This window comes from Prosopis cineraria, unplaced genomic scaffold, assembly GCF_029017545.1.
Source record: "Prosopis cineraria cultivar Desert tree isolate PC_DT_omini unplaced genomic scaffold, ASM2901754v1 PC1, whole genome shotgun sequence".
NCBI lineage: Eukaryota > Viridiplantae > Streptophyta > Magnoliopsida > Fabales > Fabaceae > Prosopis > Prosopis cineraria.
The window spans coordinates 49303643-49325338 of NW_026555332.1; the positions used below are offsets into that span (position 1 = coordinate 49303643).

The window sequence follows — 21696 nt, forward strand, 5'->3', positions numbered from 1 at the left end:
CCAATTCTCATAGACAAAAAAAAATGTTGAATCGAATTAACCCTGTTTGATTGTAAGATGTTTATTTTGGTTGTCAGTAAAGGAAGAAAAATATTGAAGATGGAACAAATTGTCTAGAGAATGCATAAGCAACCATGAGATATAATAATACCCTGCAATAAATCAATCATGAAACATAAATTTCTTCTTTGATTCATAAGCAATTTCAGCTAAAGAACAAACTAAATAAAAAAGCATATAAAATCTAGAAAGAACACCCAGCACACAACATATACAATAATATCCAACAAAATCCAACGAGCATTATAAAATCTAGAAAGAACACCCAACACAAAACATATACAATAATATCCAACAAAATTCAGCAAGCATTCTTATGTTTTCAATGACAAATTTCAGCAAGCAATTATCTTGCCCTTTTATATTTGATTTCAATCAAAATTGTTAAACCAGATGATAAAATCAATGAATCCATACTCTAAACCTAAAAACCCCTAATCATCGCTACTTTATGTTGCTTGAGATCAACCCCAAAAACCTACAATTGAAGGTTCTAAAACACACACAGAGCTTTAGTCACCACCTTCCCATCGCCTCCATCCTTGTGAGGTTGTTTGAGATTAAACTTGAAAACTGAAGAGAGACATTATTTTTTATTCATATCAAGTTTATATGAAAACACAGTCAATTTTGTTAATCTAAAAACACCTCGTTGATCTCGTCAGTTTGGGTTTAGATCAAGTCATGAACTGTCAACCAACTCTTCTCTAACGATAAGCTTGCCCCTTTTCACCCACTTTACTAATCTCACAAACCCGAAAGCCTCTTCATCCCCCTAAACTTTACCTTGATGTAAGTCTAGTTGGGTTTATGAATAAGTTTGTGAAGCAGACAAAGCCCCATTTCCAAAAAGCTTTATGAACGATGGAGGAACTAGAAAAGGGATTGATTGCAAATCTTAATAAAGGTAGTTTGGTCAGACACTATTGGCTGAGGGATCTTAAACGTGTGCCATGTAATATCTCGCTTCACTAAACATATTTAATAAATCAAGCTCATGGTAATCAAGGGATTATCTCCGAAGAGTGATTACCAAATTTTTAATTCAAAAATAAAGGATCCCAAGTTTTTCTAAATAAAAACAAATTCATATCGATAAAAATCTTTCACAACATAGTAAAGAAAACTTTCAAAAGCATGGGATACCTCAGGGGAGTGAAAGACGTTAAAAACGGTGAAGAATAAATCATGTGCTGAAAAACAAAGCAGTGCGCCACGGCGGGCGCACTCTGCGCCATAGCGTATTGCTTTCTGTGCCATGCGCCACGGTGTGTTGCACAAATTTTCACTGGTTTTGCTATCAAAATGATAGTAGAATCGGAGAACTTTCGCCCCACCCCAATTCTTCATCCGACGTCTTATTAACATTATTTAGGTGTCCACGAAAAGCTATTTTCCTATACTAACTAATGGCATGGGTTTTACTTTTAAAATATATCACACCAGGAAGTTGGATAACCAAACACAATTTAACCACTTTTTAACACTTTTATACAAAATGGGTGTTAAAAACCCTCAACAAATGCCAAAAACTTTTCCTAACACCTAGATCATGTCCAATGAACCTAAAACTACCAGTACAACACGTCACAAGCCTTGTAACATTATTATAATTGAAATTCGCTCATCAACCCCAATTTATCAAAAATAAAGGGGGAGGTAAAAATAACATTACATTCTACTCAGAATATTCAAAACATGCCCAAATCTTTATTTCTATACTTGCATTAGTATTATGGCCCTATGAGCATATATATATGACAAAAATACACAAAGGCTAAAGGCTTAAAATATAATTTTAACATTTTCAAACCAAAATAGTGCAAATATGGGTAATATGCATTCTAGAATTGACAAACATATGTTATTACACAACTACATCAAAAACCAGAGGCATACAGGAAGGTACTAATTCCTTGCCTCTTTAGTTTTCTCCCTCTCAACACTAGAGCTAAAGCCTGAAAAGTATTAAAGAAGAGGGGTGAGTCTAGTCACTCAGTAACCAAGGTTAAACCTACTCTATATAATTATATACCAATTATAAAGCAAAAACAGGCATAAGGAAATCAAATTTCTAAAACAAATACCCATATATCACATTTTATCACTTATCACACTATAGCTTCATTACTTATATAACCAAGTGCATTATCCCCATATTCTCAGATATGAGACAAGACCCATACTCTTGCGACTTGCTACCACTTAGCATGTGTGACACATTATGTATTTACTTAGGCAATGATCAACTAACCTTATATCCTTCTTATTTCTTTAGACCGAAATCGTGAGTTATAACATCGATCAAGGCTCCGTTCGTGTGACTGGACTACCCAGGCTCACCAATTGTGAGGTGTGACCCGGCCAAAGATCACAAGACTCACTCTTGAACCACGACTTCCTCTATTCTCGAATCCCTAGTGTGTCTCATACCCTAGGTTATTCTCCTCATTGAACCAGTGGAGATGGCTAGGTTCTAATCTCTTGACAAACTATGGGACAGTCCCTTGATAGACAATAGGACAAGGCTATAGCCCCTATACACCGGAGGGCAGCCTAATTACCATATGAATTTTCCCTACTCCCAAATTCCTAGACGAACTCCCGCCATTGATCATCTCTTAATCATTACTCACTTATTCTCACTTTTCATTTTCATATACCCACTATTACAACAATCACGTTAGGCTTACGACCTTGCGCTATTCAAGTGTGTATTCTTATCTTTTCTCAAATTCATTTCATGACTAACACACAATTATCTCTACTCATCATTGTATTCATTTTCAAAACATAAGCATTTTCATAATAAAATCCTCTTGACTTTGCATTTTGCATTTTGAGCCAAAATAGCATTGTGCTCAATCAAATGTTCATACACTTAATGAAAACTAATGCATAGTGTTAGATAAAAATCAATCTCATGCATGTAATATCCACCATTAGCATTCAAACAATCAATTAACACACAACTACCTAAGGTAGAGTTTTCCCTCAGTTACCTTAAAACCTGAGAGGTCAAAGATTTACCCTTTAATTCACTAGCTTCGAAGCTTGAATTTCCACTCCAAAAGGTGACCAAGAGCCAAAGCTATAATCAATCAATTTGAATTCTATCAACATAACAAATTCAACCATTTGAACCCCTCAATCTCTACTTTTAAATTGCCTAACCTTCACCTTACAAGAAGTGGAGCCTAACCATTGGGTTTAATAATTACCTTTAGCTCCTTATAGCATTAATGAGCCATCAAATTCTCATTAATGGCATTACAAACTTTTAACCACCATAATAAATGGGATTTTTTGGGTATTTATGGTGCCCAACAATCTAAAACACCAAAACTCATCATACCTAGATTTAAATACTCTAATATACCCCTATTAACTCCATTTAAATCAATAAATTCAGACACATGACCTATATGGACCGAAATTCCACTTCAACTATCAAACCCTAACCATAATCTTATAAATGTGGAAGAAAAGGGGAAATTAATGAGTATGATACTTATCTTCGGTGTTTGTAACCTTCAAAATACTCTTAAAGTGATCCCCAAGTAAACCCTAGCAGAGCTTAGACGTGCCTTTTCTTTCTCTCTTTTTCTCTTCTTTCTTTTTCTATCTCAATTTGCGTATAATAAAGTACAGAAAATGGCCATGCGCTGTGGCGGACACACAAACACCGCGGTGCATGGCACAGAGAGGTTCTCCCTCACTTAGAGATGGCTGTGAGTCGCGGTGTATGGCACAACAGCTTTAACTCTTTTTTTTCCTCTCCTTTCGATGCCCGAGTAACCTGTCTCAATACCGGACATACAACTAGGGCTGAAATAACATCAAACAAGATTATTAGACCTCTCCGACCACACACCACTCCAATTTACTTAATTACCCTAATTAAATTTAATTAATCAGGAAATTAAAACTCGAGATGTTACATGCCAAACTCTTTCCTCAAGATGCAGATTATACTCTTTGCCAATCTCACAAACCTAAAGCCTCTTCAACCTCGTCAGCATTTTAGTTTGTGTTTTAATTTTTATAATAGCCACATTAAATGTGGCAAATAAAGTAGCAAAGTATGTTGGTCAAATAATAAATGTTAATAATCAACATGAACCTTCTGTCGCATTGTGCGATTATAAAAGATGTCAAGGCAACATTACGTCTTTGAAAGCATTAGGATATCAGTTGTGCCTCCTTGAAAATGTATGGACCAGGTTTGTACTTTACTCTATATTTTTATACAAAAACATAGCATAATCTTATGAGGAAATGACATTTGAAGATTTTATAAAACAATTAACTATAATTAGATATTCCAAATTATTGATATTTTAATAATAGACCATGGTCACTAATTAGAAGTAAAAAATATGAGTTTAAAATTAAAAAAGATACAATTAAAATTACTATTATGAGTTAAAATTATTGTTAATCTTAATTGGAAAAAGTAAGAATCATGTTTGAGAATTGGTTTTTCCTCATCATAAAATTAAAATTCACTTATAAAACTTTTAAAAGGAATTTGTGAACACACAATAGTCATTTGAAAATTTACATTCACTTCTAAATATGAAGCAAATCACTTATAAAATTTTATATTTGTCAATACATACACAAACCACTTAAAAAAAAAAAAGAAAAGGCACTATTAAAATTACTATCATTAGTTGAGATTATTGTTAATTTCAGTTGGGAAAGCTAGGATCTTAAGTGTGATGTAGAGATGTTCAGCCTATACTCGTCCTGATATTATCTCAGCTTGAAAACAATCAAAATGGGACAAAAAAGGGATTCAGGACAGGATGGGACATTAGATTACTATTGGGACGTCTCGCTTGCACAAATATCATATATATACATATATTATTTTTAATCTTAAAAAACATTAAATATATTAATTATTTTAATATAATTTATCTTTATATTAATTATATTGATTATAATTTCAATAATTGCAATTCTTATATAAAACTAAAGTTTTTTATATTGATAATTTTAATGATATGGAGTGAATAGGATGATATCTTTTTTATAATATATTAATTATATCAATATAATTTATTTTTATATCTACTCCGTGTGTTAAAAAATGTAAAGCTTTTTAATCAAATCTCACCTCAATAAAGTAGTTGTCTGCTTTCAAACCAATCCTATCTTTTTATATTTACCTCTATTAAATACCTTACAATAAATATAAAGTTATTCTTTAATAGGAACACTTTTGAAAAAAAGCAACAATTACACTTCAAAAGACTAAAAATGTCTTACATTTTTTAACATTCAATTTCTTAAAAATGCCTTACATTTTTAAATGAAGGGAGTATCTATTTAATAATTTTTATTTATATTGCATTTTTTTACTTTTTTTTGGAAGAGTAATTAACTTAGTATATTTCAATTAAAGTAAAAAAATAATGATTTAATGTTGTGCTTGATTGTTTGTTGTTGCTACTCTTATAACTTAGAGATTACTTATAATTACTATCATAATATAGAGTTGTAATTAATGTAATTCAATAATTAATTTTAAATTGTTGTGATTTATGTACTTGTGTTGTTTTTTATTTTAAACTTAATAAATTATATAATTTAAAATTTTAATGAATCTTATTATTCAAATCTTTCTTTAACATTCTCTGATTTATTAGGACAGTTGCACATCTCGATTCCAAATGAGATGAGACTACTTTTGAGACTGGACGAAACACAAGATAAAAATTCAATCTTAATCTTTTTTTTAGGATGAGACATGAGACAAGGGTGTCCTGATTTTGTCATGTCCCATGAATATCGTTAATATTATTAATTCTATTCCTAAGTGTGCATTTTGATTTTTCCAACTAATATTAACAACAGTTTCGATTCATAATATTAATTTTAATAATGTTTTTTTAATTCTAAAATCACATGTTTTTTTATTTCAAATAAAAATATTGAGATTTCAATAATTTAAAATTTTTAATTATAATTAATAGTTTTATAGCGTCTTTAGTTGTCATTTCCCTAATTTTATTTAGTTATTTTAATTTAATTATTAAATTTATAGCACTGTATCATATTTTTCCTAAGGTACAAATTCAAAAAATAAATTAAACGGAATTGTACGATTTTTTTTTTTTTTTAACCAGCAAGTATAATTTATTATACAATTATGACGACAGAACGATTTTATGATTGTATCTTTCAGCCAACTCGACTCAACGATCAAGAAAAAAGGGGAAATTCCCGCGATAATCAGTTCACGGTCTGGCAGGGCAAGGTCCTTCAGAGAGAGAGAGAGAGAGAGGAGGAACGCACATCCATGACTAGGATCCAAGTTAGTCTTGTCGATTGCTGAAATCGAGATTGACGCTGCACTGTTGTTATCCTTAGAACTCCAGGTCTCTTCTCTATTTCATTACCATTTAATATTTTTCCACTGCGTTGTTGATTGCACTAGGTTTTCTATTCATATCTGGATTTCGTGTTATAAATCAATGCTATTTGTTTAAGAGAATTAGGACAACATTGAGGGTCAATGCATAACTTAGATTGGAATCTCGAAGAAGGTTCTTCATACCGACTCAGTGCCAGAAATGTTCATGGGCAGTAATCATGATAAACGTAGCAAGTGAAATTTGCTCCAGTGAAATTGCTGCAATTATTTTTATTGTGGTCACTGAAGTGGCTTTTTTAGTGGTGATATCGGTGACTTATTCACATATATGCAGTATTCGAAATTGTGTGGAACTATTTGTTGCAGTGTTTTCTGTGCTATCCTGTATCCTATCTTGAATTATAGTTACTCTAGATTATTATGATTTATATATTGGAAAGCCTCAAAATAATGCAAGTCCATTTCTTTTGAATGTTTTGAAATATGATTAGGCTGAAATACAGAGTCGTGGCATTATCATGTATGGTTAGATTGGTGAAGTTTCTCCCAAATCGCTGAGTCCATGTAAGTTCGGTTGTTGCAGGATGATCATGACCTTAAAAAGCCTCTGGATTTTTTGGTTGTGAGGAAATAAATCAATTTTAAAACATAGAGAATTTGGTTTGAGATCTATTTTTTTAATCATGCTAATGAAAACAACCACTAACAAACTGGGGTATCTTTTGAGCAACTTACTACCTAAATACCTGTTTTTTTTTTTTTTTAACCCCATCTCCTTACATTCAAAAGGTCTGTGATGAGTAGAGAGGAGAAGAACAGGAAAGATAGGATAGAGAAAGGAGAGTAAGGAAAGATTGAGAACTAGAGCGAGAGATTCTAGAAATACTTGGGAGATATCATTATGCCAATTTTTGTATAAGGTACATCTACATCTTAAGCCTATTTATACATTTAGACCCATTAACCTTCTAACTAACTACCCACTAATGATTTCCACTTATTCTAATAATGATGTGTAATAATGATTACACATTGATACCCCCCTTAAGAACCCTTGTCCTCAAGGGTTAGAAATTACAAAAGAAGAGTGCTGCTGTTGCAGCTGGAATAAAGGAACCCAGCTTGCTTCTTTATCTGGAAGGCCCTTCCATTGCACCACTATTTCAGAAATAATTCTCCCCTTCCTTCTTCCCATTCTTTTGTTCGAAATTGTCTTTGGAATAAGAGTTGGAGGAGGCTCAGGCCAATCTACAGGTGGTTGCCGTGGCTTTACAAATGGATCAGGACGGAGCTTAAGCAAAGACACATGAAAAGCAGGATGCACTCTAGATTCTGGAGGTAACTCTACTTTGTACGCTACTGGACCTATTCGTTGACAAATTCTATAAGGTCCAAGTACCTTGGAGCCAATTTCTGAGAGCTCCTTGATGCTGCAGAAATTTAACTAAGGTTGAAGCTTGACAAACATCCACTGTCCTTCCTCAAATTCTCTACCACTCCTATGCAACTCTGCCTATTGTTTCATTCTGTTAACTGCCTGATTGAGATGATATTTTGCCATCCCTAAAGCTTCCTCTCGTGCTGTAAATGTTCTATTAATGGCTTCCACGGTAACATCTCTTGGAAAATGAGGAATATGTAAAGGAGGAGCTTGCCTCTACAGCAATTCATGGGGAGTAGTTTTTGTAGAGATGTTGTAAGAAGTGTTATACCACTGTTCAGCCAAAGAAAGCCATTTATGCCACTCCTTAGGTTTTTCCCAACATACACCTGAAATAATTTTCTGGACGGCGTTTAAGAACTTTTGATTGCCCATTTGTTTATGGATGGTAAGAGGAGGTAAGCTTCTGTTCAACCCCCAAAACTTTCAAAAACTCCTTCCAAAAATGATTGATAAATGGGGGGTTTCTATCACTTATAATCTCAACAGGAACTCCATGTAACTTATAAATATGATCAAGGAACTGCTGTGCTAAAGTAGAGGTTGTAAAAGGATGAGATAAATACAAAAAATGTGCATACTTGCTAAAACGATCAATAATCACCCAAATTGTGTCCTTACCATTGGATTTGGGTAAGCCTTCAATAAAATCCATGGCGACACTTTCCCAAACCTTGCTTGGAATAGCAAGAGGCTGTAATAACCCAGGATAAGCCATTGATTCAGATTTACACTGAGCAAATGTATCACAATGCTTCGCAAAATCTTTAATATCCTCAAATAATTTTGGCCACCCAAATAGCTTCTTGACTCTTTGATAAGTAGCTTGCACACCAGAATGTCCCCCTTATGGACTAGCATGAAGCCATTCCAGGATCTTAAGTCTCACACTTGGAATGTTTCCAACAACTGGCTTGCCATTTTTCCTTAAAAACTGACCATCTCAAGTGTATTTGTCTTCTAAACCACCATGCTATTGCAAATGAGCCTTTAAAGCTTTGAAATCTACATCATCATCCCAACTTAGCTGGATTTCCAAGAAAAGAAAATCTGAACAAATATGAAGAGAAACTCAAAAAACCTCATTTTTAGGCATCCTAGAAATAGCATCAGCTGTACTATTATCATTGTTCCTTTTGTAATGAATTTCATAGTCATACCTCATGAGTTTAGTAACCTAATACATCTGAAATGTTGTCTTTAATTTGTGATCCAACAAATATTTGAGACTTTGCTGACCAGTTTTAATAATAAAGTGCCTCCCTTCAAGATATTGATGCCAATGCCCCATGGCTTGTACTACACCAACTAACTCTTTCTCATAGACAGAAAGATTTAGGTGATGAGGAGCTAAGGCCTTGCTGGAAAAAGCTATAGGTTGACCTTGTTGCATCAGAACAACCCCAATGCCTGAATTGCAAGCATCAGTTTCAACCATAAATTCCTTAAAAAAATTTGGAAGAGCAAGGATAGGTGTTGCCACTAAAGTTTCCTTCAATTTCCTGAATGTGGCAGCAGCTGTTTCTGACCACTGAAAACTATTCTTCTGTAGCAAGTCAGTGAGAGGTCTAGTTAGGGGCCCATACCCTCTAATAAACCTCCTATATTAGCCTGCAAGTCTTAAAAATGACCTAAGTTGCTTTATTGTAGTTGGTTTTGGCCATTCCATGACTGCCTTGATCTTCTTTGGGTCAGTTGAGACTACTCCTTGTATGATGTGACCCAAATATTTCACTTGTTTGGCAGTGAAGGCACACTTGCTGTCCTTCCAAAAAAAAAAAAATGTTTTCTCAGAATTTTCAGAGCTAAACGCAAGTGTTGTGTGTGAAAATCTAAGCAGGGCCTATAAATTAAAATATCATTAAAGAAAACTAAGACATCTTTCCTTAAATACTCCCTAAATATATTATTCGTAGCACCTTAAAAAGTTGTAGGTGCATTAGCAAACCTAAACGGCATCACTAACCACTCATAGTGGCCCGAATGAGTGTGAAAAGCTGTCTTGTAGATATCATTTGGCTCCATTCTGATCTGATGGTAACTAGCCCTTAGATCTAGTATCTAGCATCCTTTAATTCGTCCAAAAGCTCTTCCACAAGAGGAATAGGATAGTTATTCATAGTTGTCCTCTTATTAAGTTCTCTATAATCAATGCACATGCACCATGGCCCATCTTTCTTTTTCACCAACACAATTGGTGAAGTAGAGGGTGAACTACTTTCCTGGATAACTGTGATTGCAGTAGATCCTTACCATGTCTTCAATAGCATTATTTTGAACAGCTAGATACCTATAGGGCCTTAGATTAATTGGGTTTGACCCTTTTTGCAGAATAATAGGGTGATTATGACCTTCTCTCAATGGGGGAAGAGACTTAGGTTCTTTAAAAACCCATGAAAATTCATATAATAACTCTGTCACAGCTTCAGCAGAACTATTATCTCCTTGTACTTTCGAGCAATGAAGATCCCCATCATCATTCTCTACTAAATGCAACATGAACATCTGCCCTCCTACATCTAAATCTCCTTCAATCTTTTTAAAATCAACAATCCTATATCTTGGTAGTTCTTGAGGTTGTAAATGACACTTTCTTCCATTATACCAGAAGGTCATAGATAACTTGTCATAATCCCAATGAGCTTGATGAATAGTCTTAAGCCAAGATAAACCCAGAACCATATCATAGGTTTTGACTTCCAAAATTTGAAAATCTGATTAAAACTCTTCTCCTTGCATCCTCAACTTAACACCTTTTAAGAACCCCAAAAACCTTCAACCTCCCACCTCTAGCAACTTCAAATTTTGCCATTGAATAAGAACATTCCTCCCAACCCAATTTCTTTGCTAAACCATGGTCAATATAAGCATGTGAGGCCCTATTATCAATGAGAATCTGAATCTGCCTCCTTCCCACATACCCTCGTGTTCTCATAGCCAAAGGTCCAACATTTCCTTGAAGAGCATGAAGAGAGATTTGAAAACACTCTAATTGTTCTGGTATGCCCTCAAATTTTTCAAGGACTTCTAAATCTTGTCCCATGTCATCTTCACCCTCCTCCACGCCTTTTTCTTCTAATTCAATGAGCTGTGACTGCATCTTATGCATTTGGGCACATACATGGTCTCTAGAGAAGGGCTATCGGCAATAAAAGCAAAGGTTCTTGGCTCGCAATTTCTTCACCTCGTCTGGGCTTAAGGTTTTAAAGCTTCTGGTGTTGTTGCATGAAGACCTAGTTCCTGAAATAGAAGAAACAGGGCCGGTAGAGCTAGTCTTTGGTGTAAAAGAATTATAAGATTGGACATTTTTACCCTTAAAAGTGTGCGACCTAGAATTTCCAGATGGAGCTTTTGTATTACCCCACCTGGTTGTCTCCTTTTGCCTACGTGGATAAGGATCAAAGGAATGGTCTTTTTGCCCAACTTAGTTTCTTGCGCACTGGACTGTGCAACTGCATGAGTCACTGCCATGCGTTTGGAATCTTGCTTTTTAATGATTAATCTCATGGGTTCTTGCAATAACTCATACGTTTCTCTCGGTCCTCGATTTGAACATACGTACATGCGCTGTGAACTCTTGGTGCAGACTAGCTGTATATGTTTGCACCAAATAGTTTTTGGAGAGCTTGACTTTGCAGGCTGTGGTGTCGAATTCATCTAGAGACCTTGTTTACTGGAGATTCATCAAATCTTCCATTAGTGCTTCATATTGAGAGCCAAAGCAAGTCTTCAAGGCTTTGGCATATTAAGCCCAAGTCCATTATGTGTACTCATCCCCCAAGACCACAACTTGATGTCATTGAAAGGCTTTTTCATCTAAATGGGTGCCTGCTATGGTAACCTTCCAGTCTTCTGGTGCGTTGTCAATTTAGAAGTAATATTCACACTCTAGAATCCACCCCAAGATATCGTCTTTTTGAAATTAGGGAAATTCCATTTTGGTAAAGCATGTGCGAGGTTGGTATTTGGGTGCCTCTGTTCGTGGTTGATGATGATGGTGACGGTCATTGCTTGCATGGCTTCTATCTGGATATTCTTGGCGATGGTCTTTGATTATATGGGCTACTTGATTGGCAAGTGCTTGCACATTTGCTAGAAGACTTGCCAACTTTGAGGAGGCATCCTCTAAGGCACGAATACGGCCATTGTTCTGATTTGTTATGATTTTTTGTTGTTTCTTTGATCGAGTTTCTTGCATACAGGCCGAGCATGAACGACTCCAATACCACTAATGAATAAAGAAGAAAAGAACAGGAAAGATAGGATAGAGAAAGGAGAGTAAGGAAAGGATTGAGAACTAGAGAGGGAGATTTTGGAAATACTGGGGAGACTTCATTATGCCAATTTTCATATCAGATACATCTACATCTTTGGCCTATTTATACATTTAGACCTAGTAACCTTCTAACTAATTACCCACTAATGATTTCCACTTATTATAATTATGATCACACATTAGTCTGCTTTGAAATGAAGTGCCTTTTCTGTGGCCTTACCAGATAAACTTGTCCTAGATGTTTTTGGTGGTATCCTTGCAAGCATCAAGGCTAGTAATGCTTATAGAGTTGGAAAAGCTTAAAGAAACTTGGTTGGGCTTCAGATTTCTATTTATGGATCTGCAGCTCAAAGTGTTTAAGGGGACAACCAATTGTTGGTTATGCTTATATATGGAGTTTAACGGCTTCCGTCATGTTAGGGATAAAGTCAAGCATGATGTTTTGCAGTTGAATTTTGGGAAAATAGTTTGTGGTTGAATGATGTTTTATGTTGAGCTCTTAGATTGTTAATGTAGGTCTGATTTGAAGGGAAACTCTAGAACATCACCAGAAATTGAAGTTTCTATTAGGGTACTTAATTCACTTTTTGTCTCTTTTCCTGGATCTCTTTTTCCTACAAGTCTAGAGGCTTGTCTTTATTTCAATGATGTTTAGTGTTTAATCTAGTGTAATCAAGTCTTAATTTTGATCCTAGTAGGAATTTTTTTTTTTTTAAGTTCATCATAAAAAGGTTGGCAGTAAAAGCACTGAGATCCCTGGAAGCATGGTAATAATAGATATGAGAAAACCATCACAGATAAGCTAAAATAAATACAGATGTAATATGCTTGATTATGCTTCTTTGCTGTAGATAGTGCTGTGTTGCTTTTCTACTAAATACTTTCATACCTATGAATTAGATTCTCTGCTAGCTTACAACAGTAAGTTATAATATGTTTTACTGCCCCCTTTTTCTGCACTTATCTCAGACGCCATCAACTTTAAGAGACTGTCATCCACCAGTTTAAGCTATAAGTTAGTTAGAGTAGGCTTCTAGAGTTCCTTAACTAATGCAACACAAGAAATGGATTGCCATATCAAATGGCGTTTTTTCTTGGGAGGGGATTAGTGTGGAGGTCTGAAGAGTTTAATGAATTATTACGTGAGATACAAGAGTATGTAGCAAACACACTGATTGACAGAAAACAGGATTAAAACTGGAGATTTCAAGCCTTACTCACATCTAATGTTTTGTTTGACTCCGTGAAATGACAATAAGCATCTTTGCTTTATTCATTAGCATTTATGGTACTTTTAGACGGACCAGAGCATAAAATTTCACGGCTCAATTCAGCGCACGCTTTTATGGAAGTCATGTTTTCAAAACAAAGCACTTCGATTTTGTAGCAGTTATTTTTGCGACAAAGAGATTTTCCATTGATGAATTCTCTGTAAATATGTACACTGTCACATAGAAAATTTACTTTTCTTTTATCTTTTCAGTGCTTGCTTTGCATTGATTGGTTATTTGTGTAGGCCATGGGGGAACTGCCATATTTTGATTTTGATCTGAGAAAATTGTTATGTCAATCGTTGTTTTGTAAAAAGGAATTTGACTAGCATGTCTTTGTAGATTTTTGTTCCATGTGCACCTCATGTGCTGGGTTCTTATGCATTTCATTTTAATTGAGTTCCAAAACATGAATTTTGCACTTATTATGTCTATTATTTGGAAATACTGTAATTTGGTTAATGATTGTATTTTGCACCGTTCATCTGAGGAAACTCTTATTATATATAGGGCAGAGTAATCTGCATTTACTTTCAACATCACGCTGATCTTTTATGTATTGTTTTTTTTTTTTTTTTTAGCTTTTGATCAAAGGAAAATTTGGTTGATCTAGTGGCTTTTTGCTATAACCAAGTATATGACGAACAGGTCCTAAGCTCATGGTGAAAACAAAGCTAAGACACCCAGGAATTGCTGCTGGCAGGAAAAGTGGTACTCCATCCTGCCTTATTGACACCTCAGAGTCTGGTCAACAACATGACAAAGATGATTGGATTATTGTAAAAAAGCAGCGAGTGACCATTCTAATCCCTGCTGTTCCCCTTTCCACTAAAATATCCATAGCAGCACCCCATGGGCCGTCCAACATGGCCAGCAGCAACTGTCAACTTCAAATGGGGACATCTACAGCACTTTCTTCAGTGAATGAACTAGAGAAGACAATATGGGCTGCCCAAAAGGAGATTCAGGTAACTAGAAAAGCCCTTCCTCTACGTAATCCAACTTCAGCCAAGATTGCAAGGATAGATCGAAGAATAGAATTAGAAATTCCACAGCAAGTCAGTAATTTAAAGTCACAGAGATTACTTGGGATCTCTAAGATATCCAAAGCTATAAAGCAGCCAAGACTACTACTTGCACCTAGTAGCTATCCAAACTTGGGCACAAGTCTAAATCAAGGTCTGCGGGCATCGAATCTAGAAAGGAAGCTTGAAAGAGCTGGTGGGTTGAGCAAGTGGCTGACGTCACTTGGACTGGGGCAGTTTGTGAGAATTTTTCAGGGGAAGAGGCTAAATAAGTATCAGTTGGTAAATCTAACCATGAAGAAGCTCAAGGATATGGGTGCCAATGCAGTCGGGCCTCGCAGGAAACTGATCCATGCCATAGACTGTGTTTGCCAGCCACATTGTTTTGAGGCACTGTAGAAGTTTATAGGCTTTTGTGAGTAAACACAAGACATTACCCAAAGGCAAAACCTGGTTTCTGGGAGCTCTTAAGCGCCAGCTTGTAGTGTAACAGAGAACAAGACTCAAGCACCACAATAGTAGATGCACGAGGTTGGCTTCTTAGAGGTTTCTACTTTCACGTGGTTTAATGGACACTTGTACAATATGAGACATTGTTATACAACATGCACACCATGATTTCTTTTTCTTTCTGTTTTCTGTATTTTTTGTTACAAACGGGGCAAGCAAAAGCCCTTAAGCCCGTACAAAGCGAAAGGCAACTGCGTGCTTTAATTCTTTAACGCGTACGGTGAGATTGTACCCTGCTTCGGGTGATTCTGGCCACGCCGATTCTCATTGAGCGCCAAACTGGTTCGTGCTGGTTTCAGCTGGCAGTAGGACATTGTTAGGATGAAAGCTGTTATAATTGGGTTTCTTTCATGATGAAAATTATTGTTATTTTTTGTGTTAGGCATTTGTTAAATCTCTAATTTTTCATTTAGCCTATAGAAAGTCAAATTTGTTCCTAATCCTTTTCTTTTATTTTTATTCTTATTAATTTGGGTAGTTCCTATTAAATTTATGGGTTAAAGAGCACAATGAACTTTCAAATGTTGCACGGAAAGGGCTTTTAACCTTAAATCCTTAAAAAGTACAAAATAAATTATATATTTTTAAATTCGTAATAAATTAAATTTTACCGTTAATTTTTTGTTAATGCCATAACTATTACAGTGGGCCTTAATCAAATGCTGACGTAATTGTCCCTTGCTGATGTGTCATTGATTAATTAGCATCACAAATTCTAAATTACTATGCAAGTAGCGACTTAGATCTTAATTTTTGAAATTTCGAGCAAATTACTTTTAATGTTTATGCTTGGAGTATTTACTTAACAGTAAACAAAATTAGCCTTAGCATGATCTGCCATTATGAATGCATTGTGGGCCATGACAAATGATTCATAATTTTGTGAAATGATATTTTTTGCCATTTTTTTGTAATGTTTTCCAAACGATTGGTGTCTCGTACTTTTATATACTCTATAACTCTAGTTTAATTTTATTTTGAATAGTGTTTATTTATTTAATGGTGAAAACTTGAGATCCTATTAGAAAAAAAGTTTAAATATCAAATGATTTTAATTAACTGATTAATTTGGGTTTTAAATTTGTTTATGAAGTTGTCGACTTTCGCTGTTATCATCTGTAAAATCCTATAATATTTAAATTTTTTTTCAAACAGGATTCCAAGTTTTCACTATTAAATAAATAAACATTATTCAAAATAAGACTAAATTAGAGTTATAGAGTATGCGGAAGTATGGAATACCAATTGTTTGAAAAATATTATAAAAAAAGGCAAAAAATATTATTTCACAAAATTATATATTGTTTGCCACGGTCAATGATGCGTTCACCGTAGTGGATCACACTAAGTCTAATTTGGTCTATATAATATTCAATGTTTTATACATAAACGATGAGGTTAATTTACTTGAAATTTTAAAAGTTAAGTCTAGGAAGCTATTCGTATAATAGTTTAGGATCTGTGATGCTAATTAATAAATGACGTATCAGTAAGGGACTGCCACGATAGCATTTAACTAGGGCTCACAGTGAACAATAACACGCGTTAACAAAAAGATAATGATAGGGTTTAATTTACTATGAATTTAAAAGTTTAGAGTCCATTTTGCAAATTTTAAGAGTTTAGAATTTTGGGCACTTTTCATGTAATTTCAAGGTCCATTTTGTTTATTAATCCTAAATCTAAATAGTTTCAAGTTCAAATTTAAAAAATAAATAAATAAGCTCAAATTTGTAAAATTTATTTAAACTATCTCAAGGAGAAAGTTTCATTGGAATAAATAAATAATGCATGAGAAACATATTCTAATTCCTAGTTAATGCATGAAAAGATCTTGTCAGTTACCATATTAATTTTATTAGTGGTTTAAAATACTTAAAATTTATCAGTTAAATGAAAGAAAGGAAGAGAATGAAAAAAAATGCCCCTTTGGTACGGGGAAATGATTTTAGTGAAGAAAAATATAAATAAAATTAGAAATAAAAGTGGAAATGGAAGTGAAATTGAAGTATAAAAATATGTTTGATATATATATGAAAGTGGGATATGAATTATATTTAATGAACATAGAAATATTCTGAAAAAACAAAAATATCCCTAAAATTAAAAAAATTAGTCATCTTCATATTCATCATTTGTCTTCATTGTTCATCTCTACTAGTAAACACTCTACTGGATCTCAAAATGTCTAAACAACAAAACCACCAAATCTCAAAATTTGTTTCCAAAAAATTGTTAAAAATGGAGAATCAAAAAATCTAAGTCGAAGATAAACACCAAGGTCAAAGAATAAAAAATCAAAGACTTGTAAAATTTTGTGATGAAGCAGACACAATTTCTTCTAATAGCATTATAGATGCGCACATCTTTTCATTCAATTAATCTGCAGCCTTTGCTATCAATAGACTTGAAAGAGTAGTTCTAGACTTGCAAAACACATGCTAATCATTCCTTCTCTATCAAATCAAACAAAGAAAAATTAGAGACTTGTTTGTAGAAGTAGAATTAGATTCAAAAGCAAAAGTTGTGAATCAAAAATAGAAATAAAAGTATTAGTTGAAAGTGTGAAACTTTTAAATAGAAGTTTTAATTGAAACAAAAAATCAAGAATCTTGAACCAAAAATCAAATTGAGAAGCAAAGTCGAATTATGCTTGAATGTGTCAAACCCAGATCATGGAGAAGAAAACAAAACAAAAACTGAATCATGCTTGAAAGTTGTCAAACTCAAATTGAGAAATAAAAATTGAATCAAAAAATAATTTGTGCTTGGAATTGAATCCAAAATCAAATCGTGCCATTTTTGCCTTCATTGCAGACATTCATTGGAACCAAAAAATTGAATCATGTTTGATGGGCAAAAGAATCCAATGAGTTGACTCAAAAAAGTCAATAGCCATCGTTGTGGCTGTGATGCACTATCGTCGATCAAGCACTGTCGCATTTAGGTCATGAGTTGAGAAGCTTGAAGGGCAAAGATGGTTAATGAGAAAGGAAGTGAGGAGAGAACATAGTTCTATAAGCATGAGCTAGGAACCGAGTCTTATCATTTTTTATGGAATTGAGTTTCATGGAGAATTGGGTTTTATGGTACGAAACAGATAAAAATATTGATTTCACTTTCACTTCTCCTATCTCAATTCCTTGTTGCCAAACGAGCTATGAATTAGTTGCTGTATTTTGTTAAAATAAAACGAAGTTGCCTGTTTAAAGTTAATGAATCAATCTCTCTCTCTCTCTCACTCATTATTGGCCAAAATAAAATCTCTCCTTTTATTTTATTATTATTTTCTTTGGGGGCCCAAAATGAATCTCTTCCTAAACAGATGATATTATACGTAAAATTTTTTTTAAAGACAATAATCAAGATTTTAAATTAGATTTTGTTCTCATCCTTTCAAATATTGATTGACTGATTCACTTCTATTAGTAAAATTTAAAATTGTTTGACTGAATAAATTAAATTATCACACACACATATAAGTTATTAATTTATAAATTATATTTAGTTTATTAATTACTTTGCTTTATTTTATTATTTTTAATTTTATTCTTAAATAAAACTAAATATATCATTTAATAAGTTAAAATTTTAACCCTTAATTAAAATGAACTATTATTATTTTATAAACTTAATTTTATATATAAGTTTGGTTTGTTTTAATAAAAAAATAATAAAATTGGTTGAAGTCCAAATACCTGACTCAAAATTGAATTAATCAAAAATTGGTTCAATATTTGTTTAGTTCGATAACCTTATTCAATTCGATTTATATTTTTAATATTGTTTGATCAATTAAATGTATACATTTTGAGACCAAATCGAATCAAACCGACCAACGTTTGCAAGATCCGTCAATGAAAAGCGGGATTAAGAATCTCTGATCTCCTTCATTCTGTATTATGAATTGTCATATCATGAACGTAAACTCCTCAAGATTCAAGCAACGCCTTAGCAGGATGGCGGCTCATAATGGCGGCAACTGGTAATTTCCGTGCCAACAAATTACCAGAATCAACGTGTACCAAGTAGCAAAATGTTCCTTTTACTGGTTTCCTGTTTCCAGAGGGCCATTCATCATGATTTGGAAAATGCATCTCTTATACCAAAATTGAATCCCAAACCCCAATAATACTCGAATCCAGAGAAGAGTTAGGTATTCATGGCAGATCGGCGAGCGGTCGTTAACTCGTGGCTGAGGATCAGAAGACGATGGAGCAAGACACAAAAAGCTACGCAACCCCTCTGCTGGAATCGCCTCTTTCTGGAACAACGTCAAAGCTTCAAACCCTGGGAAATATCATAGTCTCTATAGTTGGTACCGGTGTACTGGGATTGCCTTTTGCTTTTCGGATCGCTGGTTGGCTTGCTGGTTCACTGGGAGTTTCTATCGTTGGCATAACCACCTACTATTGCATGCTCCTTCTTGTGAGTGAGCATCCCTTCTCTTAGTTTTTCTTCTTAAATTGGTCTAGCACATAAGTTTGAATACGTTTGATTCACCGAGGTGTTAATTGGGGAACGATTAATTTCTGCGGGAACTAGTTGACCTATTTCTGTGACTCAGGTCCTATAGGAATTAGCTGAGAGAACCTTTCCGTCCTTTCCTTGGAAGTCAGCTAGTGTCTTGTTATTGAAAAGTTGCATTTAATTTTCCTTGCCACAGGTTTTGTGCAGAGAGAAGTTGGCAGCAGATGGATCATCAGTCGAAGCAAAAACGTATGGGGATCTGGGCTATCAGAGCTTTGGATCCATTGGTCGTTATCTGTCAGAATTTCTTATCTTGGTAGCACAGAGTGGAGGTTCCGTTGCATATTTGGTATTCATTGGCCAAAACCTCCAATCTATTTTCCTAAACCACGGTCTCGCATTCACATCCTATATATTTTTGTTAGTGCCAGTTGAAATTGGATTATCATGGATAAAGAGCTTATCTACTTTAGCACCATTTAGCATTTTTGCTGATATTTGCAATGTCCTAGCGATGGGAATTGTGGCGAAGGAAGATATACGGCAAGCATTAAGGGGTGAATTCTCATTTGAACAGAGAACTGCAATCACATCCAATTTAGGTGGACTGCCTTTTGCAGGAGGCATGGCGGTCTTTTGTTTTGAAGGGTTTGGGATGACATTGGCCTTGGAGAATTCGATGCAGGACAGGGCTAAGTTCCCAAGCTTGCTGGCTCAGACCTTTGGTGGGATAACACTTGTGTACATTCTTTTTGGGTTTTTTGGTTACATGGCTTATGGTGATGAAACTAGAGATATCGTGACCCTCAATCTCCCCAGGAATTGGTCATCTATGGTAGTACAGGTAATATGGTTAAGACACTAAGTTATGGAATGTTGTATTGCCCTTTTGGTTTGACGTATTACTCTCTCGTGGTTTTCTCACTTAGCATATCAATATCCTGCATTTCCCCCCTTTCTTTTTCTCGGCTAGTTGGTTCTGGATTTATAATGATATATATCTTGTGTTATCTTGCTCCTGGTGTATCCTGGACATGAATAAACATTGAAATTATATTATTTGATAAAAGCCAAAAGACGAGCAAAAGTCATTAAGCAAATGTACCATTGCATGAATCAGATCTTGAGAAAATTTTAGTGACTTGCAGTCTCCCACTTTCCAAGAATGCAGACCAACCGGGCTAGATATCTTACGATCAGATATGATTGGTTGGATACGATTGAAATGGTTGGATATCCTTTTGAGGGCACTAGCGGAAGCAGCTGGCTCTTGAAGATGATTTAGTATTTGATATTTATTAGGCTTGTCACCTAAATTGTGTTGTACATGTGATCTGTTTAGTCGGCGTATTTGCATGTGTATGCCAGCATGTGTATCTCTCTGCCTCTGTGTGCGTGGTTCACATTATATTCATAGACATGATCGATTTGTGCTTATACATGGTTTATGAAATCCACTTTTAAGGTAAATGTTTCAAATTTTAAGCATTATAAGTAGCAGATAAAGCAGCCAATTAACAGTTCTTTTGCCGCCAACTTTCATATTTTATCTTCTTAACATTGTTTGTTTCTGATTATTCATTGAGATCTCGAATTGCTATTATGACAGATCGGATTATGCTTAGGGTTGGTGTTCACATTCCCAATCATGGTCCACCCTATTAATGAAATTGTGGAGGGAAAGCTGAAAAGGCTCAAATGGTTTTACAGGCCTTGCCACTGGGACAATAATGATTCAACAACCAGATTAGGAAAGACTTGGATCTATATAAGTCGAGCAATTGTGGTGGTTGTGTTGGCTATCTTGGCCTCATGCGTGCCAGCTTTTGGCGTATTTGCCTCATTTGTGGGGAGTACTGTGTGTGCATTGATCTCATTTGTTTTGCCAGCCACATTTCACCTAAAGCTATTTGGTTCTTCTCTACATCTTTGGCAGAAAGCCTTGGATTTTATTGTACTGTTCTGTGGTTTATTTTTTGCTGTTTATGGCACACACAATACCATAGTTGGAGTTTAAATGCTTCTGAACCTGCATCCTACTCAGTAAAAGCCTTTCTAGAAAACAAATCGGTATTTTTCATGTAATACAACAAGTGCTTACTGTGAATATGTCATGCGGGCTGCACAAGATGCTGTTTTTCCCCCCTTCATTGTTGCATGAGCCTTCCCAATTTGGTTAATTAAGTTATACGGAACCGTGATTTCCCGCAACCTCAAATTTGGACTACATCAGCTTCCTCTTGTCAGTGATGAGCCCC

General features: G+C 34.8%; 2 protein-coding genes across 5 annotated transcripts; both read left to right on the forward strand.

Moving 5' to 3' along the window:
- The first annotated feature begins 6268 nt into the window (after positions 1 to 6268).
- Positions 6269 to 15085, forward strand: LOC129317373 (uncharacterized). 4 transcript variants are annotated; one of them, XM_054961719.1, is made up of 3 exons: positions 6269 to 6449; positions 6937 to 7009; positions 14015 to 15085. In XM_054961719.1, the coding sequence occupies exon 3, from the start codon at positions 14093 to 14095 to the stop codon at positions 14855 to 14857; it is 765 nt and encodes a 254-aa protein (XP_054817694.1). In that variant the 5' UTR covers positions 6269 to 6449; positions 6937 to 7009; positions 14015 to 14092; the 3' UTR covers positions 14858 to 15085. The 4 variants fall into 4 exon arrangements, with proteins under 4 accessions (XP_054817694.1, XP_054817700.1, XP_054817685.1 ...); XM_054961725.1 differs by having other exon boundaries at positions 14082 to 15085; XM_054961710.1 differs by lacking the exon at positions 6937 to 7009.
- Positions 15086 to 18797: 3712 nt separating this feature from the next.
- Positions 18798 to 21460, forward strand: LOC129322700 (amino acid transporter ANT1). The gene is made up of 3 exons (XM_054969039.1): positions 18798 to 19396; positions 19635 to 20282; positions 21048 to 21460. Exons 1-3 carry the CDS (start codon positions 19181 to 19183, stop codon positions 21453 to 21455), a joined length of 1272 nt encoding a protein of 423 aa, XP_054825014.1. The 5' UTR covers positions 18798 to 19180; the 3' UTR covers positions 21456 to 21460.
- Positions 21461 to 21696: the final 236 nt, after the last annotated feature.

Excerpts from the sequence above, each read along its gene's own strand:
- LOC129317373 (XM_054961719.1), top strand. The coding sequence starts at position 14,093 with ATGGTGAAAACAAAGCTAAGACACCCAGGAATTGCTGCTGGCAGGAAA.
- LOC129322700 (XM_054969039.1), top strand. The coding sequence starts at position 19,181 with ATGGAGCAAGACACAAAAAGCTACGCAACCCCTCTGCTGGAATCGCCT. Across the intron at positions 19,397-19,634 it reads ACTATTGCATGCTCCTTCTT|GTTTTGTGCAGAGAGAAGTT; the intron begins GTGAGTGAGCAT and ends TCCTTGCCACAG. Across the intron at positions 20,283-21,047 it reads GGTCATCTATGGTAGTACAG|ATCGGATTATGCTTAGGGTT; the intron begins GTAATATGGTTA and ends CTATTATGACAG.